This window comes from Leptidea sinapis, chromosome 18, assembly GCF_905404315.1.
Source record: "Leptidea sinapis chromosome 18, ilLepSina1.1, whole genome shotgun sequence".
NCBI classification, from domain to species: Eukaryota; Metazoa; Arthropoda; class Insecta; order Lepidoptera; family Pieridae; genus Leptidea; species Leptidea sinapis.
In genome coordinates, this window is record NC_066282.1 from 13,845,085 (window position 1) to 13,856,637 (window position 11,553).

The 11,553-nt window shown below is 33.9% G+C and overlaps 4 protein-coding genes across 6 annotated transcripts in view; 2 read left to right on the forward strand and 2 right to left on the reverse strand.

Annotated features, from left to right (window-relative positions):
* LOC126969354 (major facilitator superfamily domain-containing protein 12-like) overlaps positions 1–6,192 on the reverse strand; it is a 57,218-nt gene extending 51,026 nt beyond the window's left edge. For 2 of the 3 annotated variants that reach the window (XM_050814725.1, XM_050814724.1), the window contains exons 1-4: positions 5,717–6,187; positions 5,430–5,637; positions 3,630–3,714; positions 3,151–3,327 (exon numbers count right to left, since the gene is read on the reverse strand). In XM_050814725.1, coding sequence (XP_050670682.1) covers positions 3,151–3,327; positions 3,630–3,714; positions 5,430–5,637; positions 5,717–6,002 — 756 coding nt within the window. In that variant the 5' untranslated portion in view covers positions 6,003–6,187. Of the gene's footprint in view, positions 1–3,150; positions 3,328–3,629; positions 3,715–5,429; positions 5,638–5,716 lie in introns of all 3 variants that reach the window. The other variant, XM_050814727.1, reaches the window with a different exon arrangement.
* Positions 124–2,684, forward strand: LOC126969356 (uncharacterized). Its single transcript, XM_050814729.1, has 2 exons — positions 124–434; positions 1,457–2,684. The coding sequence occupies exons 1-2, from the start codon at positions 124–126 to the stop codon at positions 2,364–2,366; spliced, it is 1,221 nt and encodes a 406-aa protein (XP_050670686.1). The 3' UTR covers positions 2,367–2,684.
* LOC126969367 (uncharacterized) lies at positions 429–2,802 on the reverse strand. Its single transcript, XM_050814751.1, has 2 exons — positions 2,577–2,802; positions 429–1,345 (listed from the first exon to the last, which is right to left on the reverse strand). Exons 1-2 carry the CDS (start codon positions 2,800–2,802, stop codon positions 699–701), a joined length of 873 nt encoding a protein of 290 aa, XP_050670708.1. The 3' UTR covers positions 429–698.
* Positions 6,193–8,330: 2,138 nt separating the features above from the next.
* LOC126969353 (GPI transamidase component PIG-T) lies at positions 8,331–10,680 on the forward strand. Its single transcript, XM_050814723.1, has 3 exons — positions 8,331–8,816; positions 8,895–10,184; positions 10,403–10,680. The coding sequence occupies exons 1-3, from the start codon at positions 8,654–8,656 to the stop codon at positions 10,621–10,623; spliced, it is 1,674 nt and encodes a 557-aa protein (XP_050670680.1). The 5' UTR covers positions 8,331–8,653; the 3' UTR covers positions 10,624–10,680.
* Positions 10,681–11,553: the final 873 nt, after the last annotated feature.

Consider the following 11,553-nt stretch of genomic DNA (forward strand, 5'->3'; position numbering starts at 1 on the left):
GTTGGATGTGCTCGGAGCCGGTCGGATGCGCTCGGAGTCGGGTGGATACACTACAAAGGCAGTGCCAGTATTCCGCGCAGTCTAAGTTTTGTTTTCGGTGTGTTAACGTGTGCTTTTCGAAACATGGATTTAGATAGCTCCGACGAAGAAATATATTTGTTAGCAAGATTACTTGAAATAGAACATAGGAAACGTAAGCGCAAGCGGAAACAAATATGGGTAAAACATATTTGGAAAAACAGACTAATCCATGGGGAGTTTCACACCATTTTCGAGGAATTGAAGAGAGATAGCCTAAAATTTTATGAGTATTATCGTATGGAATATTGGCAATTTTTGAAATTGACAGATTTGTTAAGAGTACATATAACAAAAAAGACTACAAATTATCGTTGCACCATTACAGCCGAAGAAAGGTTAACGGTAACTTTAAGGTAAATAAAAAACAATTATTTATACTAATCATGTTATTTAGATCACAAAATCACAGCCCTCCATTTATTAAGCATTGTTTACGTTAATGAAATGTAAATTACTTATACTAATCATGTTAAATAACACAAACATCTAAATAGATCACAAAATCACAGCCCTCCATTTATTAAGCATTATTTACGTTAATGAAATGTAATTAAATAGTACAGATTTGTGTGTGTTTAATTATTATTATTATAATTATTATTGTTTTTGATTGTTTATTATTTTGTATTTTGTGTGCTGGTATTGTACCCGTAAGTAGTCTGATCTGGATAGTTTTGAGGAATATAGGTTTCGTTTGACACTAGGTAAGTAGATTGATTAGTCGATGGCGGTGAATTTATAGGCAAAGAATAATTCAAATCTGTACTATTTTCATACAGACTTAATTCAGCTTCATTAACAATGTTAAACACGCGCCTTTTAATTCGTGCTTGGACTTCTTTTGGGAATGTTTCCACTGTATCTGACATAGACAAAAAAAAATTACGTAATGCCTTGTCACGGGGTGTAGTATTTCTTTTTTCTTCAAGATACTCTTCGAAAACCGTAGCAACATCTTTGCTTAAGCGTGGTCTCTTTTTCGAGCCAGAAGTACTTGCAAGCGATTCAACTTCAGAATGGTCAGAACGTTTAGATGATGTCGATGGTGGTGGTATTGGTGTGCCAGGCTCTGAATCATCCGATGATAATGTTACATTAGATATTTGGTTTCGATTGCGAAAAAATGGTATTATAAAAGAAAGTTCTTTTTCAAATTTTATCAATTTGGACGTAGTTGCACCATCGCCACTCTTGCCTTTTCGGTTATAATAGGCTTTTCTGAAGTTATCTCGCAGTTTCTTCCAACGATCCTGGCACTGCGTCACTGGAAAGAACAGAAATGAAAAATTAATAACATAACTCTTTTTTATTTTATAGTTCGTTTTGGTACGGCAGTCTTATATTTCTATTTTGTGTGTTTGTTTTATTTTTACAGATTCCTCATCACTGGTTGCAGTTTCAAAAACTTGTCATTTAATTTTCGAATGGGAATTTCTACAGTTCATTCAATTATTCATGAGACAATCAGAGTAATTTGTGATGTTTTGATGCCCATAGTTATGCAGATGCCAGATGAAGAAATGTGGGAAAAGGTTTCACGTGATTTCTTTAATATTTGGAATTTTCCTAACTGTTTGGGCGCTATAGACGGAAAGCATGTCAATATACAGGCACCAGATAATAGTGGAAGCTTATACTATAATTATAAAAACTTTTTCAGTACAGTGTTACTAGCTGTGGTCGACGCGAAATACAGTTTTTTAATTGTTGATGTCGGATCATATGGTAAAAATAGCGACGGCGGAATTTTACAGAATTCAAAATTTTGGAAAAAACTCAACACCAATAAGTTAAAGCTGCCCCCAAATAAACCTCTACCTAGTACCACTGAAAGCTTACCACATGTTTTTATAGGAGACGAGGCATTTCCTTTGAGCAATAATATATTGCGGCCGTATCCAAGAGAACAAGCAAGAACAGAATTATCAAAAAAAGTATTTAATCTGCGTTTAAGCAGGGCAAGAAAAGTCGTAGAATGTGCATTTGGAATGCTAACTCAAAGATTTGAAATTTATCAAAAACGAATGAAAATTCAGCCGAAGTACTGTGATTTAATTATATTAGCAACTACATGTTTACATAATTTTTTAATAGAAAATCGGACGCCAGGACAAGAGAATGAATTTCACAGCAATATAAATTTATTAACAGCAATAACAGACAATAATAATGAAAACAGTTCTAATAGCGACGCAGTTCTAACCACAAGGAATAAATTTAAGGATTATTTTTCATCAAGTGGTGCTTTAGATTGGCAAGATCAAGTGGCTACGCGAGTTTCTTAAGTTATATTTAATAAAAATTGTCTACTACATAAGTATATTCTAACGATCAGATACTCAAACGAGTTTTTAAAGTAAGGGCGCATTTAAACTCATGTTATTCCTATTTTGACTTTGAATCTAACACGTCGCAGCACGAGTTTAAGAAGCCCTTGCTTTAAAATTCGTTTGAGTATCTGGGGGTAGGTGTAAAACAATGAAAACCTTACTTACCACTTATTCCGAGACATTTGCTAATTTCCTCCCATGCATTGTCTTTCATTATCCGATCGCTATATGATGGCTTGGTTATGTCAAATAAACACTCATATTTTGACACGAGTATTATTAATTTTTCATCATTCATCTTTTCGTACAAGTACGCACAACTATTACGTTCAAATGTTGCTATCAAAATGGCAGTCGGCGCGGCCGCAGCGGGCACGCAATCGGAGCCCATCGGCTGCGCGAGCGAGAAAGAGCACGCAATCGGAGCCGACAGGCTGCGCAAGCGAGAAAGAGCACGCAATCAGAGCCGATCGGCTGCGCGAGCGAGAAAGAGCACGCAAGCGGAGCCGGTCGGCTCCTTTTATTACTTCACACGAAGCGCGTTCAGGCATTTTTAATGACAAAAAAGGTGCAAATGCAAAAATAAACTTTACTACAATCACTCAAAACACTGTTTCCAACGTGATAAAAATCTGCTCTCCTCTCCGAGCCGGTCTGTGTGAACGGACCCTTATATAGATGAAAATTCTCAAAATTTTAAGCACAAGTACATCAAAAGATAAAGTACATACAAAATTACCTGATAGAGCAATAATTTTCTGAGTATGGTGCAGTGTTGGACATCACTTTCTAATTCTTGTTGTGTTATATTAGATTCTTTAACAGATATATGAAATATAACAGATGCAAACAATCCTACACTCATTACTATTAACATAATTTGTCTAAATTTCCAAGCATCTCCGGGACCCACTTGCTAAAATATAAATTATTTAAATTTAAAAAAAAATATCAAAGTATAAATAAATAAATAAAAAGTAAGAATTAATTACACTACTTTTCCTTAGTTAAAATAATAAATGTTACACAAATTAAATTTGAAAACAAAATTTATGAATGATGAGGGACTCAAACCCGCAACCACTCACATTCCGTGTAAGCGCTCTTGCACTTTGCCAACCGTTTGAGTGAGATCACATTCATAAATCTTGTCTTTATAAATAAATCTCTTGTTCAACTCTCAGGTTGTGGAAATATATATTAAGTATTTTTTTTTACCTCCTTATCACAGTTTCCAGTGAAATGTAGAATAGCCCATGTTATTAAGTATACAAATAAATTTGAGAATACTGTAAATCCATATCTGAAATCAAGTTAAATAAAAGGTTTATTGAAAGTAGATTTTATTACATAATGATCTAATGATGCTAACATTTTATATTACAACTAGCTGACCCAGCAAATGTTGTATTGCCGATATTAAAATCGCGATACAAAAGTAACTGTTGATCGTAGATGGGTGTAAATTTGAAGTTGTATGTAGTTTTTAATGCTGACTCATAATCAAAATCAAATTAAAAAAAAAAAATGGTGTGGACAACCCTTAACATTTAGGGGAATGAAAAATAGATGTTGTCCGATTCTCAGACCTACCCAATATGCACTCAAAATTTCATGAGAATCGGTCAAGCCGGTTCAAAGGAGTTTAACTATAAACACCGCAACATGAGAATTTTATATATTAGATATAAAATAAAAATGAATTGCTGTTTGTTAGTCTTGCTAAAAGAACGGCTGGATCGATTTGGCTAACTTTGGTCTTGAATTAGTTGTGTAAATTAATATGAAAATGTTCGGAATTAAATAAAAACAACAATTTTGTTTTTCCTTTGATGTGTCCCCCGTCATTCAGAAATCAAATCGAAAGAATAGTTTAAAATGAATAACTAATTAGAATCTTTATATCGTTCAAAATTTCTCTGGATGTAAATAAAAAACTTGGTAGATTTTATGAACGATTTAATATTTGGTAGGTCTGAGAATCGGTTGCCATCTATTTTTTATACCCCAAAAATTTTTTTAATGAACTTTTTTATTTAATTACTTTAAGGCAAGATGTTTGCTGGGTCAGCTAGTTAGATATAAATTTCTATAGACTCAAAACAGTATTCATTCTATTATTACTATTAAATTATTATTCTATTATAACTATTAACTAAGCAGTACCTTGCCCTCTTATATATACATATTTATATAAACCATTTACATACAATAAATAACTACTCATAATAAAACTAAAATAAATTTAAAAGCAAAACTCTGCATATCCTCCTTTAATGCAATTCTTAATTTATTTTATGCATATGGAAAAGGTGGACAAACAAGTGTACCTAGTGTTAAGTGATCACCACCACCCACATTTTCTTGCAACACCAGAGGAATCACAGGAGTGTTGCCAGCTTTTAAGGAAAGTGTACACACTTTTTTTGAATTTTCTTTCATAGGCTTTGAACATTACTGCTACAAAATAAGGTGTTAATTTGAATGAATGTTTAATTGTTATCTGTGTAAGTTAATGTCAACCCCACTTTGTAGTTTTTTTTTTACAAGAAGCTTGGGAGTCTAGATGTTTATAGTATGTCAATGAAATCTTGTAAAAATCTGTAAGTGTAAACATCTGCCAATAATTTTTGAAGCCATACTTAAGACAATCTCTTCAACTATGATCACCTGGTACCAAAACATTGTATTATGCTTCCTATCTTATTATCTCCCATGTTAAATATTATGAATTGATGTGACTGCTCTTTTTACTGCCGCTTTTTCATTTCATCGACTTTGAAATCACAACAATGATAAAGAAGTTTTCACTTGAATAGTATGCATATTTCTGTCTCATTCTTTGCCGGCTTCATCCTACACATTTTTGTCTCTTACCTGTCGTTTTTTCCGTTGCATTAGGTTTGAAATCACAATGATTCTAAACAAGTTTCACTTCAATAACTTGAATGAAATATAAGCATAATATATAGTCTAACATAAAGTTTCTAAAAATAAAAAGTAGGTAATTATAAATACCTTATTGCTGTTAGCTGCATTCTAACATGAGAATCTTCAGATAACTCAGGTATCAGGCTTAAGTGGGATATTTGCACTGAAGCCCAACCAATTTGAAAAATTATGATAAAAGCTGCATAATAAAACATTTGAGCCCATTTATGTGTTCCTGAACATCCAACACATTCAGAAAATATAAACGGAAAGGACATGACTACACAAACTAATCCTGAAAATATAAAATAAATAAATTAGTTATTTAGAAGTTTAATATTAATTACTTCTAATTCTATCTGAGAGCTACTTACCAAAAAGGTGCCAAACTTTACGCTTCCCATACCAAGCACTGAAAGCGCCATTTGAATGATCAGAATTATAACCAACAAAAGGGGTGGATAGTGCATCCACAATTTGACCAATTAACATAAGGTACCCAGCTTGCGATGCCGAAAACTCAAGTACCAAGTGGAAGAACACCAGAAAATATGTAAACCATAAACTTGCACAGACATCATTCAATATATGACCAATACCATAACCGATTTGTAGTTTTATGCTTGTAGAAATATCTATAAGTTCGTTATCCATGATCATTCATTAAAAATACGTGTGAGGAATGACAATATTTTATATATTATGAAATTAATATCTTTGTTAAAACATGATCAAATAATAATTTATTCGATCCGTCATTTGATGACCACACTCCACAGTTGTTTCTGGATGACTTGATTTTTGTTAGTAAACATAAATTGGCTCAAGGCTGTTGGCATTTCTTTTTGGGATTGACACATAAGTTGGCATTTTTTTTTGGGATTTTATGACCTGGTAACTAAGACCTCTAAGTCTTACATAAGTTGGCAGTAAACACTAAACCAAAGAGCACTCACCAACTTTATATCGAAATGACAATGACACCCACAGTTTTCTTTATTTATTTAGAGAATTGGCAACGAGATCAAGACAATCAAAAGACATTATAGGATATTTGATTGGATTATAGGACTTGGATTGTTTGGTGGGTGAGTGCTTGAAACAAGTTTATAGCAATTATTTATTATTAATTAATTTTTGTGGGTGTTTGCTGCATTTTAATTTCTGTCGATTATCTAATCAGTAATAATTTGTGTGTTTATATATGTGTGTCATCTGAATAATCATTGAAAGTATTACATTTGTACAAAATATATGATTGGTGGCGTCCCTCCCCCCGATCCCGGGGGAGGTTACGTTTCTGATCAAAATTCCAATAATATCCCATCCCCCATGGATATGGACTCGACCCGTCCTTCCAGGAAACGACAAAGTAAGGTAGACCCTGCTTCTTCTCAACTGACAAAGAAAATTCTGTTTTGCAACCAATAGGATCAATACAGTCGATATATACCTTTCCAGAGTATGAAGGAAATAGAAAACATTATTCGAATCAAGATGTTGCTCCTTTTTTGGTACACGTGAGTAAAGATTGTGAACCTTCATCAAACACTATACTTCGGCCAATTAAGTATGGACACTTTTTACACCGCAATGAGATTAAGGGTGTAGTCAAGGATGATATTAAACGCAAAGGCCGAAACCGAGTTTCTGTTGAATTTAAAACTGCTGATGCCGCGAATGCATTTCTGGAACACAATAGTATTATTGCAGCTAAATATGACGCCATTATACCATCATATAATGTGACCCGCATGGGTATTGTAAGACGTCCCAGTGGAGTTGACATTAGAGGATCTAGTCTCTTCGATTGAGATTCATGAGGGGTTTGGGCGTGTTATTAGGGCACGCCGGCTAAAAAGAAAGTCAACTGACATCAATACTACTATTTGGATTCCAACCCCAACGGGGTGGTACTAATATTCATAAGGCAAAAGCTCCCAAATAGGGTGTATTGTTATTTGTTTTCATGCCGTTCAAAAAAACGTTGCTTCATCTGTGCTCAACGTGCTGGAATAAATTGTAAAAGTGCTTCTTTGACCCCTACTTGTCTTTTGTGCTCAGGAAACCATAAAGCCACTGACCCAAAATGCCCCGAACACTCAAGACAGAAATCAATCAAATTAGTTATGTCTCAGGAGAATATTTCATATTCTGAAGTATCAGTTAGATTCCCACAAGTGAGAAAATCCATTGCTAATTTTTCTCAATCTTCTCCTACTCTGTTGCCTCGTCAAACCTCCCAAACTTTGATTCATTCTCCAATCCATCAACAATCCACTCTCACTCCAGTTTCATATCGACGAACATATTATACCCAAAGAACTTCTCCAGCTCCAGCTTCTTCCTCAGGCAAGCTCATCAAGCTCATAAAACCTCTCAACTACGAGAGTTAAGCAGGTTATCTACTGTAAAGTAGATCCTGTAGATGAAGCCACAACCTGAGAGTTGAAGAAGTATACAAGATTTTATAACGATACGTCACCCGAACGGTTAGCTCAGTTGGGAGAGCGCTGGCACGGGACATCAAAGGTGGGTGGGTTCGAGCCTCGCATCGTTCATAAAATTTTGTTTATCAAATTTTAAGAGGCTTACATACATACAGATGTACGGACACCTTCGCGTGAATAGTGAGGGAAGCTTCCTAGGACCTTAAAACGTTGAGATCAAATAAAAACTCAATTTTCGAAAAACGGGGTAAAACCAATAACTTCGCGAATTTTCAAAATTTTCAATTTTCTTAGCGGGAAGTTAAAAAAGCGACCCTATACTTTTGAATGACTTTCCGTATACAAAATACAATTTTGTTAATTATTGTTCACTGGGCTATTCCAAAAAAGAGCGATTCTATACTTTTCATTTCTGACTATGTGCTAGTCGCGTCCTTTCATCTGTCTGATTCTGACAAGCGGGAGAGAAAGGGATGTGAATACTTGTCCATATGTGTAGAACGTCATTGCCTATGCATATTGATTATGAATTATACATTTCTTTGTATACAAAGGCAGGCTATGATTCTTTGGCTAACAAAAATTCTCTTTGTGGTAAACGTCTAACGATAAGTATGCTAAAAATTAGAAGTGACCATTATAGTGTCAATATCACTCGTTACTTCTGGTTCTGTGGTCAATAATCTAAGGATTTGCTAAGGATGAGATGTTACGGGCAACCGCAGATTTGATTTTGTATTCGGGACATATTATATACAGTAAAAGTGTCGGCCTCGCAAATAATTTATTATAAATTGTAAACTCTTTACTTACAGCGTCAATATTTTATAAAACTTCTTGCCTGACATTAGCGTGTTTACAATGTTTTTGAGTCGGTGCATGTATATTTTCGTATTTCTCCTTAGTTTACCATTTCTAATTAGTGCTGATGATTTTAACGAAGAGTTATTCATAAAGCCGTTGTTGCCTATGCATTTATATGTTTATTTTCAATTTACTACTCTGACTAATGGAGAAACACCTTGTAAGTAGATTATTTTTATCAGTTCAGTTGAGTTCTTATAGCCTGTTGATATTCACATATTATTTTTTTGAATTACAGTTGAGCATTCACATTTAGCACCTCGCTCATTAAGGGAAGTTATGTCACGTTTTCAAGTTGAAGAATTACATTTAACATTGACTGAAGGCCAATGGAGGCACAATCAATGGGGATATCCAGTGTTGGATGCTGCTCCTGGTGCAGAGCTATATGCTTGGTTTTCACCTGAAGTTACCAACATAGATAATCAATGGAAGAAATTAACTTCAACACTAGCAGGACTCTTTTGTGCTTCCCTTAATTTCATTGAAAATCAAAATACTATAAATCCACAAATGTCTCTATGGCCATCTGGAGCCACAGAACATCTTTCAAATTCTTCATCATATTTAAGATATGCATCATTGCCAAGAGAAATTGTATGCACTGAAAATTTAACACCATGGAAAAAATTATTACCATGTGAATCTAGTCATGGATTTTCCTCTCTATTAAACTCAAGACTGATCCATAATACAAATTATCATTCCGTTGGAGTTCATGTTAGAAAAATTTGTGCAAATACTGCATGCACTGAAACATTTATTGAGATCAAACAAACTGTTGCACTTGTATATGATTTTAAAATACTGAATAGTATTAATTGGTCATTTAAGTTATTGTTTGGGCAAGGTTTACTTGGTGGATGTCCACTTGCCTCATCAAGTAAAATTTATATTGATATAACTTCAAATAGTACTACACACTTCAAGCTGACACCACCTCCAAATAAAATTGTTGAATCACACAGGGGTGGTAGTGAAGTAACATTAGCCATTTATGAAATAAAGCCAGATACAGCAATGCTTAATATTGCAGCCAAACAAGGAACAAACAACAGGGTTATTTTGAATATTCCACCTCCTTTATATTTCAACCGTTATGTGTTAGGTTACGGTAAAGAATTTGGAGGTATTGTAACTGAAATTGTTAACAATTATTGGGCACCAATTGATATTGTTTTGTTAGAGAATGCACCTTGGTGGCTACCTATACAACTGAGTACCCTGAGAATTAATGGAAAGGCTAAAAGCAAACTAGTCATGGGTCAGTATTATTCACCTGGGAGGAGTAGACAAAAACCATATCATTTAGAGTTACTTCTTCGGCTACCTCCGAAGTCCACAACAACAGTAACAATAGACTTTGAATTTGTTTTTCTGAAATGGCAAGAGTATCCACCTGATGCAAACCATGGTTTCTATATTGGTTCAGCACTAATAACTGCCAACCTCCCAACTGCAAAAAACTTTACAGGTCTCCCTATTGAAGGAGTTACATTTGATTCTATTTTTAATGCCTCCAAGCCATGTAAGTATACAAAACTATTAACAAGGTGTTTTAGTGTTAGTTTCATCATATTTTTAATGTTTCCTAGCCAAATTAGTATACACAATTATAACAAGATGTTTTAATTTAGATACATTTCATTATATTTTTAATGCTTCCAAGCCATATAAGTATACACAATTATTCAATTATTTTTCAAGTTTGGATATCATGATGAACTCTTTTATATTCAATTACAGGGTACCCAGCTGTATTCAGAACAAATGGAGCAATGGTGTCTCTGCCAACACCCGATTTCAGCATGCCATATAATGTTATATGTCTTGCATGTACTGTAGTTGCATTAGCTTTCGGACCTCTACATAACATATGTACCAAGGAGTTAGTTCTCAAGGCAACCGGAGCACCACTAGGACTTCGACAGAAACTTATAAATTTATTTAAAAAAAAGCAAGATTAGTCATATTATTGTTATTTAGTTAGGTGTATTTATTAAAAAATTTTTGATCATATAAAAGATTTTCAGTTAATTCACAGAATTGTTACTATAAAAAGTTATCATACTTTGCAAAACAATATCTTTACAAGGTAATGTAACAACTACTTGGCTAATAGATGACACAATGGTAGACCATAATTATGTACCTGTCTTATATCAGTATGAGGAATGCACATTTAAGAATGTAGAATGGGTTAAGAAATGCTAATGTCCATAGGGGAATTAAAGTAGGTTATACCATTAAGATATCCATCTAAATGAAAGTAGACCAAAACTAATCTCAGAAAGTGTCTGTTATGTCTTGGAAAATACACAAACTGTGTCTTGTAACAGAGAATCTTGGTAAAAGTCATATTTTATGGTAACAATTTTTTTATATACCTAATTCTAACTCTATTCTTATCATGTGGATAAGCAAAAATAGGTTAACATTTATCCTTAATAATCATGTAATCAAGAAAGGTGGCGTACAAGTTTTAGTTGACCTGTCTCATTTGTGCAAATAGCCATCTTCTACAGCACTTTTTATAAATATTGGCAGCATTGCCCCATAGTAATATACAATAGGAAATAATATCTACTATGAAAATAACTAAAGTAAACTAGTATCTATGGCAAATTAATGTATAATCTTTTTAACCGCGTATGCTGCAGAACTAAGACTAAGGCATTCCATCAATATATGGCCCCATTGTAATTTTGAATCCAGTGTAATGCCAAGAAATATAGCAGATTCATACAGTGTTATCACCTCTCCGTTTAACAAAACACTCACATGCACATTTTTGACATTTAAATGTTACATATTTCGTTTTCTTGTTAATTAGCATTAGCGCTAAACCAGTACACAATGCCTATCTGAATAGAATATTGTTTACTTCGTCATACATA